The sequence below is a fragment of the Balearica regulorum genome, chromosome 5, assembly GCF_011004875.1.
Source record: "Balearica regulorum gibbericeps isolate bBalReg1 chromosome 5, bBalReg1.pri, whole genome shotgun sequence".
In the NCBI taxonomy this organism is placed as follows: domain Eukaryota; kingdom Metazoa; phylum Chordata; class Aves; order Gruiformes; family Gruidae; genus Balearica; species Balearica regulorum.
Genome location: NC_046188.1, coordinates 26,641,985 through 26,659,113, shown reverse-complemented (window position 1 = coordinate 26,659,113; position 17,129 = coordinate 26,641,985). Strand labels below are relative to the sequence as shown.

At 39.4% G+C, this 17,129-nt stretch overlaps 2 protein-coding genes across 7 annotated transcripts in view; both read left to right on the top strand.

The window, feature by feature from the left end:
* The window catches only part of LIN52 (lin-52 DREAM MuvB core complex component), a 46,213-nt gene that overhangs the window by 1,903 nt on the left and 27,181 nt on the right, over positions 1-17,129 (top strand). For 4 of the 6 annotated variants that reach the window (XM_075753928.1, XM_075753932.1, XM_075753929.1 and 1 more), the window contains exon 5: positions 206-289. In XM_075753928.1, the coding sequence (XP_075610043.1) occupies positions 206-289 (84 nt within the window). Of the gene's footprint in view, positions 1-205; positions 290-8,286; positions 9,008-14,212; positions 15,203-17,129 lie in introns of those variants that run through there. The other 2 variants (XM_075753931.1, XM_075753927.1) reach the window with 2 other exon arrangements.
* NPC2 (NPC intracellular cholesterol transporter 2) overlaps positions 12,077-17,129 on the top strand; it is a 215,457-nt gene continuing 210,404 nt past the window's right edge. Inside the window, exon 1 of the mRNA XM_075753924.1 lies at positions 12,077-12,081. The gene's annotated coding sequence lies outside the window, so the exon portion shown is untranslated. The remainder of the gene's footprint in view (positions 12,082-17,129) is intronic.

Here is a 17,129-nt window from a genome sequence, read left to right as displayed (position 1 = left end):
ATCTTTTTCAGTAGAGAAAGCTGGTCTTTTCTCAGTGTGTTAAAATCAGGGGTGGCATCAGCTTGAATTTCAAACGTACTCTGTTCACTGGAAATAGATCTTGTCAGAAGTATGACTTGGAAGTGCTCTGTGAAGTAGTAAACAGGTAAACTGTCACCAGAGGGCTATAGGCAGTGTCAAAATTCACACTTTTCTCTGTTCTTAGAGTTGGGGAGCCTCACTACAGCTAACCTGATGGAAAAAGTTCGTGGCCTGCAGAACCTAGCTTATCAGCTGGGACTGGATGAATGTAAGTGCTGTACACAGATGTTACTGACGGCATTCCAAATCTTCCTGCTAGAGTGTGTGCTCATGGCACATTTGTAGCTGGAAAAGTGGTTTGGCAAGTGTGTGACAGTCACAGTGACCTTCCAAAACAGGATGAGAAAACGAGCTTACATCTCCAACTCAGTCTACCTGCGTGGGGGAAACATCGTAGCAGAAATAACAAGAGGTTATATGTCAATCTGGTGTTGTCTAGTGGCACGTAGACTTCTGTTCCTGACTTAATGTTGACTTAGATAAATCAGGTCACTTGGCTTAATTTCCCACTCGGATTACTAAAGCTATTTCTCAGAATACTTGTGGCAGTACTTCTGTCAAACTTCATATACTGCCTCCACAGTGAAACTTTCACTTGTGTGTAGGAGTCTCCTATCACTTAGTGTACATACAATTTTCTGCTGCTGTAGCTTTTATTTTTTTCTACACTCCATTGTAGCAGGAGGTGATGCCATTGAGTACTAAAGTCGACCTTCATTCCACTTACAAACAGCCAAATTTTATCAGTTCTTTGAAGAAGGAGCTGATTTCATCAGCATTTAGGACTCTGTTGTTAATGGGCTGATCCAGCTTTGAAGGTTTCAAGAGTATTGTGTTTCTTTTAAATGCTACCTGTACATACTGACACATTTAATTTTTTCTGCTTAGTTTTGCTCTAGTGTAGACCTTAGTTGCAGTTACTCTTGGCCTACACAAAGCACCGAAAGTTTTAAAACTTACAAGTCTTTCACATTCCTTTCAGTAGATAAAAAATAACCTGACTGTAAACCTGGGATATCCTATGCTCTCTTATTAACAGATCATTAAGCCTATTTTAAAACACTCTCTGCAAGTTTATTTTACTTCCAGTGCTAACATCTGTTAAGGCTGTGTAAAGCATTTAGTGGAGTAGAAGTTCAAGTATAACAATGTAAAACTGAGTCAAAGACAAAGATTGGCTGATGATTGGCTGCCTCAGTTAAGCTGTAGGCTTAAATGTCAGACAGCTTTGTCTTGCTAAATGGAGTTTAAGCAGAGCCTGAGTTACATTTAAGCTAACAAGGTTGTTGTTTCCTTAGCAATATTTGTTGCATGCATTTCTATTTATTTTTGCTGAGAACAAATAAATGTGAAGAAGACAAAGTGAGCAAACAATAAAGTACCTGAGGTCCAACAGTTAGAACCTTCAGTCTATGGTAACTGAAATCTTGGATTTTCAAGCTTTACAAAAGCTCTCAGTGTTTGTAACTTCTTGTCACTGAAGTCTATTTTCCTTTAGGCTATAATACATCAAAAGCTTTGAGTGTCATGATATACATTTATCTTGGGAAAATTTTCACAGAAAATTAGATGCAGAGTTTGAACAGAGCTTCTCTGGACTCCACGAAGCTGATCGAAGGGATGGAGCACCTCTCCTATGAGGACAGGCTGAGAGAGTTGGGATTGTTCAGCCTGGAGAAAAGGTGGTTCCGGGGAGATCTAATTGCAAATTACCAGTACCTGAAGGGGCCTACAGGAAAGATGGTGAGGGACTGTTTATCAGGGAGTGTGGTGACAGGACAAGGGGTAATGGGTTTAAGCTGAAGGAGGGTAGATTTAGATTAGATGTTAGGAAGGAGATCTTCACTGTGAGGGTGGTGAGGCACTGGAACAGGTTGCCCAGAGAAGCTGTGGATGCCCCCTCCCTGGAAGTGTTTAAGACCAGATTGGATGGGGCTTTGGGCAACGTGGTCTAGTGGAGGGTGTCCCTGCCCATGGCAGGGGGGTTGGAACTAGATGGTCTTTGAGGTCCCATCCAACCCAAACCGTTCTATGATTCTATGACTGTGTTTCCTAATACTGCCTTTAAGTTCTTTTATCATACAGACTTAGAAAAGTGAGAGAACAAGAAGAAAAATCCAAAAGATCTGTTTATTAAAGTTAAGGGACTTGTGGTTTTTGTCTAGAGGTATTGGATTTGATTATAACTTTATGTATTGAAATTTAATAGTCCCCTTTTGACTGACTGTTAATTGAAACTGGCTGTCCAAACCAGGATTAAAACCGCTGCTGACCAGTCTCTAGATGGCAGCACGAGGCTTTCCAGGGAAGTCTTTCTGCTGTTTCATAAAGCTGTACCGTTTCAGTCATGATTTGAAGTTTTTCTTCCCAAGATTGTTCTTTGTGACATATTTCTTCTTCTAAATGTGCACCTTTTTTTTAAGTATTTTCAATGTTTTATCTGTCCTGAGTGTGAGAAACAACTGTTTCATTGTGTTAGCAGCTTAATTACTTTTCTTTCCAACTCTCCTCTTCTACACCCTATCTCAAATCCTTTATATTTTCAAAGGTTTCTGTTTTCATCCAAGTAATTGATAAAATTCTTTGCAGGACCAGAGTGATTCCTGCAGCACTCCATGGCAAATGTATCTATTGAGTAACTTTGTGGTTATGTTGTGAGGTCTGTTATTGAACCAGTCCACAGCATACTTCATGTCAATTTTGCATTAGAATTCATTAGGCAAAGTGACATGTGGGGCTGGGTACCTTTTGAAAAGTTTATTCATCAAGGTACTACTGCAACACTAAAACTGAAATCTGAGCAATTGATTTGACATAATGTAGTTTGATAAATTAATAATTACTGAATTACATGCCTTGTTTCTTAAATTCATATAACTGTGTTACTATTTTGTCTATGTAAGCAGGCTTTCTTGACAAATTTGGAACAAATGCCTTGAATGCTTTGTCCATGTTCGCTGCTTTCATTTAGGAACAGTTGAATACTATTATCTGGATTCCACATTTTTATTGTATATAATTCCTGCTGTCTCTGAGTTTTTAGCCATGGATTTCTCAGTTCCTCTTTTGGTTGCTTGCTTCTCACAGATTTCTGGTTTTTACAACTAACTTTCTCCCCTCTTTTTTTCTGTAGTTACCTTTACTTTCTGTAACCCTGGCTATTTTATCAAATGCCCTGTGGCTTCTGTGAATCAAATTAAATTGTTAACATATAACTTATGTTTTCTTTCCAGGTTGTTTGACATCTGGTTTAATTTCACTTTTAAAAGTAGCCAGTTTTACAGTCACTGCTATTTCACTGGTCCTCACTTTAAGCAGCATATTCTTATATGGTTTAAGTGATTTTATCTTAATTGGTGCAAAGTTCTGTGAAAGTTTTTCTTTATCAGATGAAACTGAATAGACTTGCCCTGCTTGGATTGTAACAGTAAGTTCAAGAAACAGCTGATTAGAAGCTTCAGAGGTGACTTTTACTGTTAAGAAGTCTGAGATACAGTGAATGTCATTCAGGCTGGCGTAATGCTAACAGAGCTTCCTCCAGTATTCTATTCATGGGCATGTGAGGAATCAGGCTTCTTACCCTCTGTTATGATTTCTATGCAGTATAAGCACATACCTGTTTAGCAGTAGCTTTGTCTGATAACACATCAGGCTCTGAGCATGTGGGATTTTAGACCTTTAGCATAACTCAAATTGTTAATGCTATTTTTGATAATGCTGGTTATCTCCTTGTCTGAGGGTTCAGTTAATTCTTTCTGAGTAAGATAACTGTTTTCTGTCCAGCCATGTATCCAATTCTTCTGGCTTTGGTAATACCTAGTACATTTAGTTCCTACTCAGACAAGGTAAGTTGCTTACTTTTGATGTTTTACCTTTGTATTTAAAAAGACTTCTGTTTGGCAGATATCTTGCAACTTTGTGATTATTTATTTATTTATTTAAACCAAATGGATAAGCGAGCACCTTTTTTAAAAGTATATTTCTGACTGGCTGCATGATCTCCTGTTCTTTAATTTCCCTTTTACTAAGATGCAGGCCATTAAACTGCCAATAAAAGATGGGCTTCTTCCATAAATCAGAATTTCTTATTTGTACCATTTAACTTGCCGATGACTTACGTTGAAGGTCTTTCTTGTGGATCAGAAGGGATCTCCACAGTGATAATGGGGAATCTCTTCAGCTCTCTTCCTAGCATGCTAGAGGGATTCTTGCTCACTCATGTCTGTTCCTTGCAGAATATTCTTCCCTTCCTTAGCATAAAGTTCACCTAAAGGATAGGCTTCCTTGATTGAATGAAGCAGGATTTTTCTAGCATGAATCAATGATTTTTTTAATTTTTTTTTTTTTTTTTTTTACTCTCCTCTTAAAGGATAGACTATCCTTAGGTCTCTGGTTTGTGTATTTATTCTTTGCTACAAAGTGGTTCTGGCTTCCAGGCTCAGGACCTGCTATCAATAATAAAATCTTTTAAAATAAATTCTTTTTCAACACCTCTTCAGAGGTCTCAGCTTGTGTTTCCTTGCCTCCTTTTTAAGCTATGTAAAACTATACCATGTCGTCTTGCTTGTTACTGCTTTTCTTTTTGATTCAGCTCTCTCATTAGAGCTTCTATTTTCCTTCTGTTAAAGTTATTTTATTGGTTAGAATACATTGAAACCATTGTTAGTATTAAAAATCCTGCTTTGGGTGGATTTTGCTGTCCCTGTTAATGTGGGTATTGTAAAGGTGGGAGGAGGAACAGGGCTCAATGAACACGCCTACTCTTAATTGTTCATGTAGTTAGGGTGACTTTGGGAGGCATAGTATCACTGCTGACTATGAGCTGCAGCCACTCAGCAAGTCTCGTCTCTGCTGTCGGCAGAAGGCTTGGGTGAAAAAAGAGGTTATAGACATATTGCCCCATTAAGGGCTCCCCCCCGCACTGTGTCCCTCCAGCTTTGGAGCAGGGTAGCAAGCACCCCAGGATGAGGAGACCGCAGCTGATGTGGGAAGCAAGAAGGAGGTAGTTCTAATCTGTGAACCCAGTCACAGATCCTGACTGAATGTTTGTGGCTCACAAAGCAGCAAGTTTCAAAACAGTTTGTGTAAATTACTGCAAATTTAGATACCTAGCTCTGTTTTTCCACTGTATGACCCATTACAGCTTTCAGAGCAACTGAGACAAAGTTGACTTTATTTTAAAGCTTTGGTTTCATGAGCTAGCAGCTCTGGGAAGCGCATACGTTGCTAATAAGCAAACCTAGCTTGGTGTTAAGAGATTGTTGTTATCCTTGATTGCAGTTATTTTGTAAGTAATAGGCTATACTGCACAGTAGTTAAGCAACTACTACCAGAAATCACTGAGGTGTGTCTATAATGGAGACACCCTTCCAGAGACAGCAAGAGACGAATGGGCACATGAATGAGGAACAGCTACTTTGCTCCCAAGTTAAACCGTCCTTGGTTGTGAATTGTAGTCCTCTGCAGCCTCTGAAATTTCTGGAAAATCATAAAGGAGTCCTTCTGAACTCCAAGCTATTAACAGATCGCCACTCCTTCTCAGATTGGTAGTCTTCGTTTTTTCATTTCTCTCACATAAATGCTGCCTATCGTGATCTCTTGCCTGCAAGTTCAGCTTTTTTGTAGGTTTGGAGGAGTAGCGCAGTTTCATCTTTCTCCTTCAGCAGGATTTAACTGTGGCATATTTTGAAACATATATGCTTAGTTCTCCCTGCTATCCTTGTGGGCTAATCTTGACATGGATAATTTCAAAGCTAGGATAGCTGTTCCCAGTATGGTTGAATGTGATCTTTGATTATTTTTTTTTTTAATGCCAATCATAGGTAGGATATATTTAAATCATGGACTCCATCTTTGGACTGAACTTGTATTATCTATGAAACTAAAAAGCAGGGCGTGATGCTTAGCTTAGCGTTGAACTTGGGGTAAGTTGTTGAAGTAGAATCAAAGGAAGGAGAGGAGAGATGACAATGTATCCTCTTACTGAAACATCTCTCTCTTTTCTGTAATGAATTGTCTTTTCTAGGAGTGCCTACCTGTAGTACCAACATGTAGCCTTTGGGTTCAAAACACTTGGCCTTTGTACCCAAACAGCCTTATATCAATGATGTAATTGATCAGATAAAAATATTGCCTGACCATAACTACTTTTTTAGTCCTGAGTCAATCATCACAGAGGCTTTTTAGGCTCAGAAGCCTAACTTTACATTTGTGACCGTGCCCCCAATTCCTGCAGTACAGTTGCCTAGTGTCTTTTCTAGTCTGTATGTGCACTTGTTTGTAACAAAATGTTTGAGTCCTACATTTGTAGGAAATCAACATATTGACAGGTATGTGTAAGTAAAGAGGGATTTAATGGCAGGGTGTCAGTGGAGTGTCTATCTTATGGCATCTTCTGAAATCTCCTGTTGGTCCATTTTAGTAAAAGCTGTATGTCCACCCTCTGCAGTCTGGGAAGTTGCATGGAAAACTGATCTGGATTCTTCCGGTTTCTTGTTAGCCAAAATGAGGTTTTTGGGATCTGTGTAGAAAAGCAGACTCTTTCCTGAACATGAACTCTCCTTATTTCCTTGGAGAAATGGACCACCTGAAGTGTTGTGGTGGAGCTGGATAAGAGAACTGACTATTGGAGAAGGAAGAAGGAAATGAAGTGAAATAGGATGACGTGATGTGGATCTCAGTCTAGATCCTGCAGCAGGAATCTCAGTGCCAGTTATTAGAAAGGTATAGCGACATTTTTAACTTCTTGACTGCTGACAAAAGAGTAAGGTGGATGCTCCCTCTTTCTTTAAAAGCTGGCACCTCCAGAAGTACAGTGCTTCTAGCACTAGTGTGTCTGTATTAATCTGAACTAGAAGGAAGAAAATACGGTTTGGAATAGTCTACATTGCTTCAAGTGTGTTGGAATCGGAAGAGAACATTGTATGCCAAGTCCAGTGCTCATTATGTCCTTAAAATACACAGTTTACTTACTCTTGCAAGGTGGACTGTCTTGTATAGGAGGAAGCATTTTGAGGTGTGTGTACTTCAGTTATTTCTGCTCTGCTTAGAATTTTCTTTTGTAGCAACTGTTTGGGTTTTTTTTCTTGGTTATTTTCTGCATTCCCTGCCTTGCTGAATGAATCTTCATCATGTTTCAGTTTTGCCTGAAAGCATATTTCTCCCTTATTTTGTTATTTAGTACTGTGTTTGCAAGGACTCTATGTGAAGTAGTATACTTCATGTGCTTCAAAGCTTGAAGGCAGAGTTTTATAGCTGGACACCAAATTATGCTCTTTGGACACTGGATTTCTGTAGTATGCACTTAGCTTAAGGATTTACTTAGCAGAGTTAGTAGACTTCTCCTAGAAAATGTCTCACATTTTGAACAGTTCATTTGTGGGTTAGGAAACAATCACAGAGTTTTTCAGGAACTACACAATCAGTTGAAATCATTGTTTTTGTTTTTCCTGCTAGGAAAAAAATATGGAGGCTGTCTTCAGTTTACATTCATAGTAATTCCCGGTCCTTATTTGATTGTTTCAGAGAGGTGAAAAGAACACTTATGTTGTCAGTTAGGGTGTTTATATGGCCCTGTCACTCTCATGTCCAAGCTGCTGTGATTTCCATGTGAAACCTTGGCCTTTCTCCTGATTCTCTTTATCCCCTCCTCCCATACTGCTTCTTCATTTTAATGCACAGCACTATGGTAAGAGATACTCTGCATCTACAGAGGGATGAGGAAATCACCTTTCCTTATATTGCTCACTGGGTGGCTTATTTACAGGCAGGATTCTTCCGGGGCAGCTCCTGTTGGAAGAGTGAGACATCAGAATGTCGGCTTGAAATTGCCATTCATATGTGATCTGTGAATTGGCTAATTTTGACATGTAGGTAGTTAAGAAATGATTACAGTCAGAGGAGTCGTGACCTCAACTTTTCATCATCTCCATTGGCTTGTGCCCCAGTTTGGAAGTGAAGAAGGTATAGGAAGTTTTAATTGTACCTGTGTGATTTATCCGCAGTCAGCTCTTTAATTTCTTCTGGCTGTCTGAGGTTTCCGACACGCTGTAAATTTCTCCAACTTTTTCATTATCTGCAATTTCTTTATGACTCATGAATCGGAGTGGAGAGAGAGTGTGGATTTACAGCAGAGATAAACATGTCCATAAAGTCTGTATCTGTGTCAGTAATTGTACTGCTGTCAGTGACTGTCCTGTTTTACAGGTCTCTCTTGGGAGAGGAACACGCTTTGCTACCAGTGTCAGAGAAGCGTTCGCTTTGATTTGCATTAACTTGCCAGGAGATTAGGTTGCAATGGTGAGGATGGAAATTGAGTCTGGACCTTGGCTGCTATTGTTTTTTTTTTTTTTAACTAAGTGGGTGTGTGGTTGACTTGCCCTCTATGTGCAGGAAAAATAAGCAGGTCCAGACTGTTCTTAAATACAAAATCAGGGAGGTACAGTCTACTGGTGATATCAAATGTGATACTACCCATATGCATAAATTGTGCATTCTTACCATAAAACAAATGCTGTATCTAGGTAACTGTCATATATGGAAAAAATACTGCATGGATCCTTAGGGTGTTCTCTGTCTGCTGGTGAAGTAGAATAAATATTTCTCTAAGCTTCAAGAAATTTCTGCATCTTCGCCTTCTTTCCCCTCCCTTACTCTGAGGGGAAAGTGCTATTGTGGATTTCGATGGCGAGTACTAATACAGCGTCATACTCTCCAGGCATTGATGACTCTGCTTGCTGCAGAAAGAGATGTATACTGTTGGAGTTTGAGAAAAGGGGAAAAAAAATCTCTAAAACTCTCCTAAATGTGTTAAAAGTTCAAGCTTCTGCAATTTCTCTTTGGTTTTATTTTCTGTGTGATGCCTGTTGTTGATATTTGTATACGTGGAATCTCCTTTTGTTAGACCACATAGTTTGGCTGGATTTTTTTTGTCACAGTAAGCAGATAATTATTTTCTCACAGAATTATTTTTAAATAGTCAAAGTGACTGCAAAACCACAAATTTCCATTACGTCAAGTATGCATTGGGACTGCCACATGCAGCTGATTGTTTATGATAATCTCCCTTCTGTAAAAGGTATCCAGCAGACTTAAAAAAATTCAATGTAAACTCTGATTGTGTAGATAGCTTTTAAATGTGCATAGATGAAGGAGTGTTAGAAAAGTTAAGATGACATCTGCCATTGCATGGTTGTTAATTCTGGAGCCTATTGTTGGAAATAAAGGGGAGCTTTTCGAGTGTTAGATAGTGTCCATCTAACTCTGGTAACTGAGTTCCCAAAATTGTGTATAAGGACCACGTGTTAAGGGGCCCAATAGCTGGCAGATAACTGCGCTTTTAATACTGCTGTTGATCTTAATGAGTGATGCTCAATGCAACAGCAACATTCTAAATAAAAGCTGAGTTACTATGAGATGCTTTTTACCTGGTCTTTATTGAAATGTCTGTCTCTTCTCTCCTCTGCTTGTTATCTACATCCGCATACCCACGTTGTGGATATGGTTTGGTAAAACAAAGGTCACCTCTGAAAGGTACTTCAACCAGGATATATTACTTTATTAAAAAAACAAAAAACCACCCCCCCCCCCCCCCCCCCCCCCCCAAAACTCCCACCAAAGAAAAAACACACCAAAACAAAAAGCCCCACACAACTTTTGTGTTATACCCTTGTATTCCTTTCTAAAGATCTCTTCTGAAAGTCCCCTTTGGTTCCCATAGTTTGTTCAATAGTAGGAAGAAATGCTACAATAATTTCATCCTTTCTGGAGAAGAGTTGTTGCGTTTATGTTGATAGAGTAAAGATTGATCTAGATACTTCCTGTGGTGAAGAGAAGGGAGCCTTTTCAGTGTCAGCATGGAGGAAGAGATCTAATTAATATGGAGACTAACTGACCAAACTGCTTTGAAGACTGTGAAGTCATTCATCTGATGCATCGCCATTAGCTTTTGCAGAATTTCTGGTACGGTGCTCAGAGCAGTAATTTGTGCTTTGTGAGGACATCTGGAGTTTTAGCATTGGTCAGTCAAGCAGTGGTATATGTTGTGCAACCACAAAGTTGGTTGTGCAGCCTCTGTTCTTAGAGGGTTTCCAGACCTGACTGAATAAGGCCTTAAGCAACATGATCTGAGTGCATAATCAACCCTATTTTGAGTAGGAGACCTCCTGAATCCTTGTAACCTGGATCATCCACTGATTCGATGATTGTGTAATCTAAGATCCTTTCTAGAAGTCAGTCAGTTCAAAGCCTGCATTCCCCAATCTCAGCCGAACACAGCACCGGACAGTTGGTTCAGCTCATGAGCTCTGAGTAGGAGATCTCAGGTATAACTCCATGGTCTAACTCCATGGTCTGCCTCCATGGGAGCAGCCTGAGGAAGAAACTTAAGGATTCTTATATCACAGTGATGGCTTTCATGATTTTGAGGGATCACGAATGGGCTTCCAAATACTTGCATCCACGGAGCTGATTATGAGTCTATGCAACTTGGGCTGGGGAACCTGGTTTTCTGCATAGGGAGATACAGTCCATTCAGTCTCATTTTTTAAGGAGAGGAAAAGAATGGTCCTCAACATACACGGAGGTTCTTGTGTGTTTTGGCTGAAATGATCAGTGAAACCACCATCATCTGTCTAGACAAGCAGGGGGTCAATGGGGCTTGACTGAAGAGCTTTTAGCCACAAAAGTAAAGGAATGGGCTGTCACATTAAAGCATTTCTGCCTGCCACATGCTTGGCACAGAAAGAAACATGACTACAAACAAAATGTTCTTACATTATACTGTCAGAAGCCTATTTTTTGCTACTCTCATTCTGACAGGATAACTTGTAGACTACTGTCAGTGGAGGAATTGAGGATGGGGAAAAGTTTGATCAAGCATAAGGTTATGTGCATTTTTCCATTACGGTTTAAAAACACAAAAATGCCAAACAAATCTTAGGGATGCTCTGGCAGGGACTCTCAAACCTTTGCAACTGGTCTGTATCTATTAACTAAAATTCTTTTGCTGTCTATACCTTTATCCAATTAAAACTTTTCTTCTACTTCTGTGGTATTAGAACATTTCCTCTGTATTTGCAAATATTGGAAAGATTATCCCTGTATCACCTCTGTGATATCCCTTGCTTGGTGCTGTTGTATGCCACAGGAAGGCATCATTAAAATATTGTGTATGTCATCAGTAGAAGTAAAATAAGAACATGGTGATGAAACAGACCCTAATATCACGCACTCTTCAGCCTGGGACCCAAGAAAGGTTACTAAGAAAAGCAAGGCTATTCTCAGCCATTTACATTATATATAAAAATATTTCTATTTGCAAGCAGCATAAAGGCTAAAAATCATTACTGTGGATACATACTAATGCTAGGGATTATTTATTTGTTTGGTGGCACCTTTGCCCTGCTAGGTCAGAGGCAGCGGAGTTACTCAGTACATAAGGATCAGTCTCACAGTCTCATTCAGCCAGCATTTGTGCTTTGAGAAAGGATGTACAGTGTATTTGTCAAATAGACTAAATGTTGGTGGGGTATTGCTATATTCCTTTTCAGTTTTCTCTGTTTTGGATCAGGAGATAATGCATACAAGGCTGTGTGAAAAATCTCCTAGTATTTTGTCGCTTTATTGAGTGGTTTCAGTTGTTCTGAGCGTGAAGTCTTCTGTAAGATCAATAATGGACTTGCTGCCTTTCCTCTTGCATCTCCAGTAAATCCAACTCTGAACATCCTGTCTGTATAATGCTGCTAGACCAAGTCTGATAGTATCTGTCTCTTATTGCCTCATTAACTTGTGAGCATTAGAACAAGATAAAAATGCCCTAAAGCCTCTTATCTGATGATTGTAGTAACCTTCTGAGTGCCATTAGTTTAAGTTTGCAATCAAATGCTTCCCTTGAGTATAAGGCGCACTGATTAAACCTGAAGTGTCCCCAGAGGCTTTTACAGCTGTCATGGGGGCGGTGGCTGCCCCTCTGCAAAAGAAAAAGGGGAGCTGGAGGTCCCGGTGGGGCGGCCACTCCGCAGACCTCCACGTGGTGCCCCAGCTGTTCCGCTTTGCCTAATGAATTGTTTTACAAGGAGAGGCTGGATATTGTCATCACAAGCTGCCTTCCCCAGGGACTGAAGCCAGCCTGATAATGACTAATGTTAGTGATAGTAATTGAAGTCTGATGGCTCTCCGGGGACTTGCACACCCGTAGAGCTGTCAGGCACTTGTGGCTGGTACAGTCCCATGAATACCTCAGAAACGCTTTTTAATTGCTTGACTTTCATAACTAGTTCCCATATATCTCCTGCAGAAATACACATTTTTATGGGGGGAGGGAAAAAGAAGCTGAGGACTGTGCTATGACCCTCGGTTTGCGTGTCTAGTTTACTGCCCTGATGTCTTTCTAATGAGGATGGCTGTGTGTTCATGCTCCCCTCAGGTCTCGCTGTGGATCTGCTCAGTGTCTCTGTATAGGCGTGTCCGACTGATTTCACCTGAACGTACCTTTTGCTTTATGTCTAAGCCTGATCCTTGATGCAAAGAGATTGTACTTCATTATAAAAGAATGCAATAACTTTATTTCAGAATATCGAAGGATCACTGCTATTAATAGTGTGGAAGTAATGGTAACTATTTGCATTTTGTTAGGCATTGAAAACTAGATGTAAGATAGAATAATAATCTTGTTAAAAAAGCTGCTAGCATATCCATGTGTCCCAACAGGACTGGAGTTTATGGCCATTAGCTTTTGGGGCTTTAGGACAGAAAACTGAGCAACCTATCTAGAAGTTATTCTTTTTTTTTTTTTCCCCTGATAATTTTCTCCTTTAGGAATACATTCTTGAATATAGCAGTGGATTTGAGATAAAAATAGCTGGAATGGGGAACCATACTTCTGTCTTCCCCGATAGCCTTTTGGGGGGGGGAGGGGGGTAGTTTGTTTGCTGAGTGTTGGGGGGGGGGGTTTATTTGCGGTTTGGTTTTTTTAAGTGCCAGGTTGGGATTGGCAGGTGAAGCCCACCGAGTTAAATGAATGTTTTCTGCCAGATATAGCATAGATCACAACATTACATCAGTTCAGGAAACAGCTTCTAACAGGACTGTGAGAATTGCCGTCCGCAGACCAGTACTCTTTCAGTGTCTTGCCCCCTGACAGTGGACTCTGTCAGTGTGAAGAGCTACTCTCCATTCTGCACAATTACGGAGGAGCAGGGAAAGGAAGGTTTCTTGCCAACCCTTCTCAACAGCAGTTGGTGTATTCCCTAAAATGTGAAGCTTCTATAGCTTAATCTATTGAAAATTTACCTATTTCTACCTTTTTATGTAATACTTCTTCCAGATCTTGTTAAATTTAACAATATAATGTCATATGATTTTTAATTAAAGAGCTAATAACTTGAGTGCATGAAAGCTTACATTCCTCTCCAGCTATATCCATTAGTTTAATAATGTAAGACTTTATCTCCTTGCAAATTTTGCTTTGCCTTTATTTCCTCTTACAGATTTCTTTAGCTTGATTTCATTATTATTTCTCTGGGTTTTTTTGTTTTTTTTAATTAACTTCTATGCAGTTTGTTTTCATTAAACAAATCTAACTTTAATGGCTATAAAAGGACTTCTCATGTATGAATTAATTGGATCTGGTGTGATATTGTTGTACTGGACAGAGCTCTTGTGGCTTACTTTGCTACTTATAAGGCTGGTCTTTTCTGAGAGTCTATATAGTGAAAATAACAGGTCTCTGTCTCAGTGCTGGCTTGGACAGAGGAAGAATGAAATTCATGTTGCTACTACTTGAGGAAGCTGTGAGGAAAGAACGGGTTTATTCACAAAGCAGAGTGACTAAGAGAGGGAGCTTGGAAAAGAGACAGGAGAGGGGAGACCTTGCCAAATGGAAAACATTTTCTTCGTTCTAGTTGTTGAGGGTGCTTGGAAGTATATATTCACCAGACACCTACCACTGCATGATACTAAGAGATACAAGGATAGACTGCCTGAAGGTAGGGTTTTAATACTAGATCGATCATGAGACTATGGAACAGATGCACAAGGTCAGACAATAAGACAGAAATGTGCAGGGAGGGGAAGGGAATGAGCCTAATTTTTTTGGTACTAAATCTCATTTTTATTTCATCTCTGGTTTTAGGTGACTCAATTCAGCCCACTCTGAAGTCAATGTGAAGTATCTTAGTAAATTCAGGACAAGTTAAAATGGCTCATACTAATTCGTTCCAGCCACTTTATGGATTTAAGTGTTGAAAATAGTGTTTTGTTGCTCTTGTACGTTAGTCTGTAAGTGTAGGTCTATCTGGCTTCAGGTCTAGGGGCAGTCTTCTGAGACTAGAATTTAAAGACAGCACATCTCTCTAACTCTTCCAGAGCATCCTAAAAGGCCACTCTAGGAAATGGAGTCTGTAAATGAGACTCAGCCTGAGCTGTAGGAAAGAGGTACCGAGGTCACAAGAAAAATTTTGATCGTGTGGCTAGGAGATTTCTTTGAATTAATTTATTTCTTGAATTCCCTTGCTTAAAAACTGTCTTTTTTTAGGAAAAAAAAATCCTGTCTCACTAAAACAAATTAATAGTGATGGAGAATTTACTATGTACCTATTGCGAACTTTGCTATTAAAAATCCAGCTCTTGATCCTAATGTGAATATGTCTGGGTGCTGAGACATTTTGAATTGTCTTGATCTGTACAGGAGGGTTTTTCTGTGGCTTTTTGAGTTCTAGCTGGAGATCAAAAAAAGGGTGCTTAATGCCATTGCCAGCAGAGTAAACATACTACCTCTTCTCATCATATTCATTCCAAGTTTGTTCTTCACCTCCCCCCTCCAGTGAAGTGCTGGCTCTTAGAAATTTATTTTGGTAATAAAACATTACTTTATACTTGCCCATGAAAGCATGTTTGAAGGCTGTCTGTGGATTCTTTAAAGTGTCCAAGAGATTGTTGTTCCCTGAGCACACTGCAAACTCATATCATAATTAAGCCTGATGAATTAACTTGCAGAAAGTTAAGCTCATAACTTTCAGTGGTTAACTTAGGCTCTTAAAATGCGGAACCAAACCTGTGGTTGGCATACTGTACTTCAGCTGTCAGTCCCAGAATGTTATGTTTTGATGGATTTTGGTTCTGAGAAAATGGGTGGGTTTATTCTTGTAGAAATTTTTGGTCACAATGAGGAGAGAATAAAGTTGTGTTTACTGCTTTTCACAGTTGTAAGTCTTGACAGTAAAGCTAAAGGATATAGTTCAGTTATTTTCCTGTGATTTATCCTACAATTTTTTACTGTAATTGGGGAGATGGGAATAGGAAACTCCATGCTGTGTAAGTAGAGATTTTCAGTTTGAAATTTAATTTTGAGAAGATATTTTTACTGATTGGTTGCTATAGCACAGGCATGAGTAGAGGTAATTGTAAGGCGTCTAATAACCGATTAGGCAGATTTTGCTTGTGTGTTGTTTTGAGCACTGTTTTAGTGCTAGTGAAAGCTTATTATAATAAAGCTCAGCAGAAAATATTTTATATTGATAGGGCATTTCCATATGGAGAGCTTTCTGTGCTATGAGGCATATATCCACATATTGTTTGAACTGCACAAATTGCCAATTATTTTGGTTTCAATGTACAGTCATGTAAAATCTGACTTTCCAGATATTTGGTGATATTTTACAAACATCTGTATTATAAATAATGTAAGTTTGTCTTTAAGTCCTTGCACGACGTCTCCAAAACCTAATGTTACATTTTAAAGCTTTCTAGGTTCAGCGGCCATTGAACAAATACTAGCTCCCACTTTCTTCAAATGTGACTTCTGTTTTCTCACTCTGGGGTTTAATCTCTGTTCTACTGAACCAGGTAAAATCAGGTTTGGTCAGTAGCTGGAGGAGAATCTGTGAAGAGCCCAGGCGTTGCAATAGGCAGCCTTGGTGCCCTGCTCCCCGAGGGTTGCTGAACTGTTATCTCGTGGTAGCTCTAGAGGGCTCTCTGCTGTTGGAAATGTTAAATTTCCAATGAGTTATGTGACAAAGATCTTAACCTGTTGGCCATTAAAGAACTCATAACACTTTTTTTGCAAATGCTAGCCTCATTGTCACCAGCAAAATACAGCATATGCAATTAGAATCTAATTTTATCCAGTGTCAATTAGAGATTCTCATTTTTATTCTGAACTGTGTTCCGTTCTGCGTGTAAATGGCTGTCACTTAAGTTACAGCATGTAAGTAGCGTAGGAAATAATTTTTGTGTATGCGGTTTGCAAAGTTCCTTGTGTAAGTCACTAGAAGTATGATGTTACCAGCACTGACAGGAAAGAGAGGAAATAATTATCCCAGCCTTTATTGTAACCATGTGGTTCGTTACTGTAATAACCTTAGAAGTACGTGGGCATTGTTACGGGAGCGTTAGAAAGAAATATATAAGATGGATGTCTAGGTGAGACAGGATGAAAGTGCGAATAGTAATTTTCAGCAGTGTAATAGGCATTTGTCATCAAGTTGTATCAAGTAGCATTTGGAAAGGAAGGAATACCTACGTAGTAGTACTGGGGTTTATTTCCAAACCCTTCCTTTGGGTGTTACACAGGGACATGAATGTGCAGTATCATGCTGGGTTCAACTGGGTATTCTGTATCAGATTTGGTTACATTAAAATGGACTTTAAAATGGTTAGTTTGAACATGAGTCAAGCAGTTAAAGAAAATAATGCTGTCTTTCCTAGTGTAATACTAAACTCTATTCTCTTACAGTTTTGTAGGTTTACTTTTCCATATACATGGTTTTGTGCTGAAAGTGCATTGCATAAGGGAAGCTGATGGCTTGGGGAGCTACTGGTGACATTTGGGGGGGTTGACACATGGATAAGAATGCAAGGCAGTTGGGTAGGTAAGCCCTTTCATTGAGTGTATGTGCTAACATAAGCAGCAGTATGTAATAATTTCAGTGCTAAGGCTGGTGTCTTAAACATAGCCAAGGAAGAAACATTTACGAACATGAATTACAACAGTTTGCATCTCCTGGAGCAAATGTCTTTGGTTTCAGAAACTGGTGCTGCATTGCTTTCAC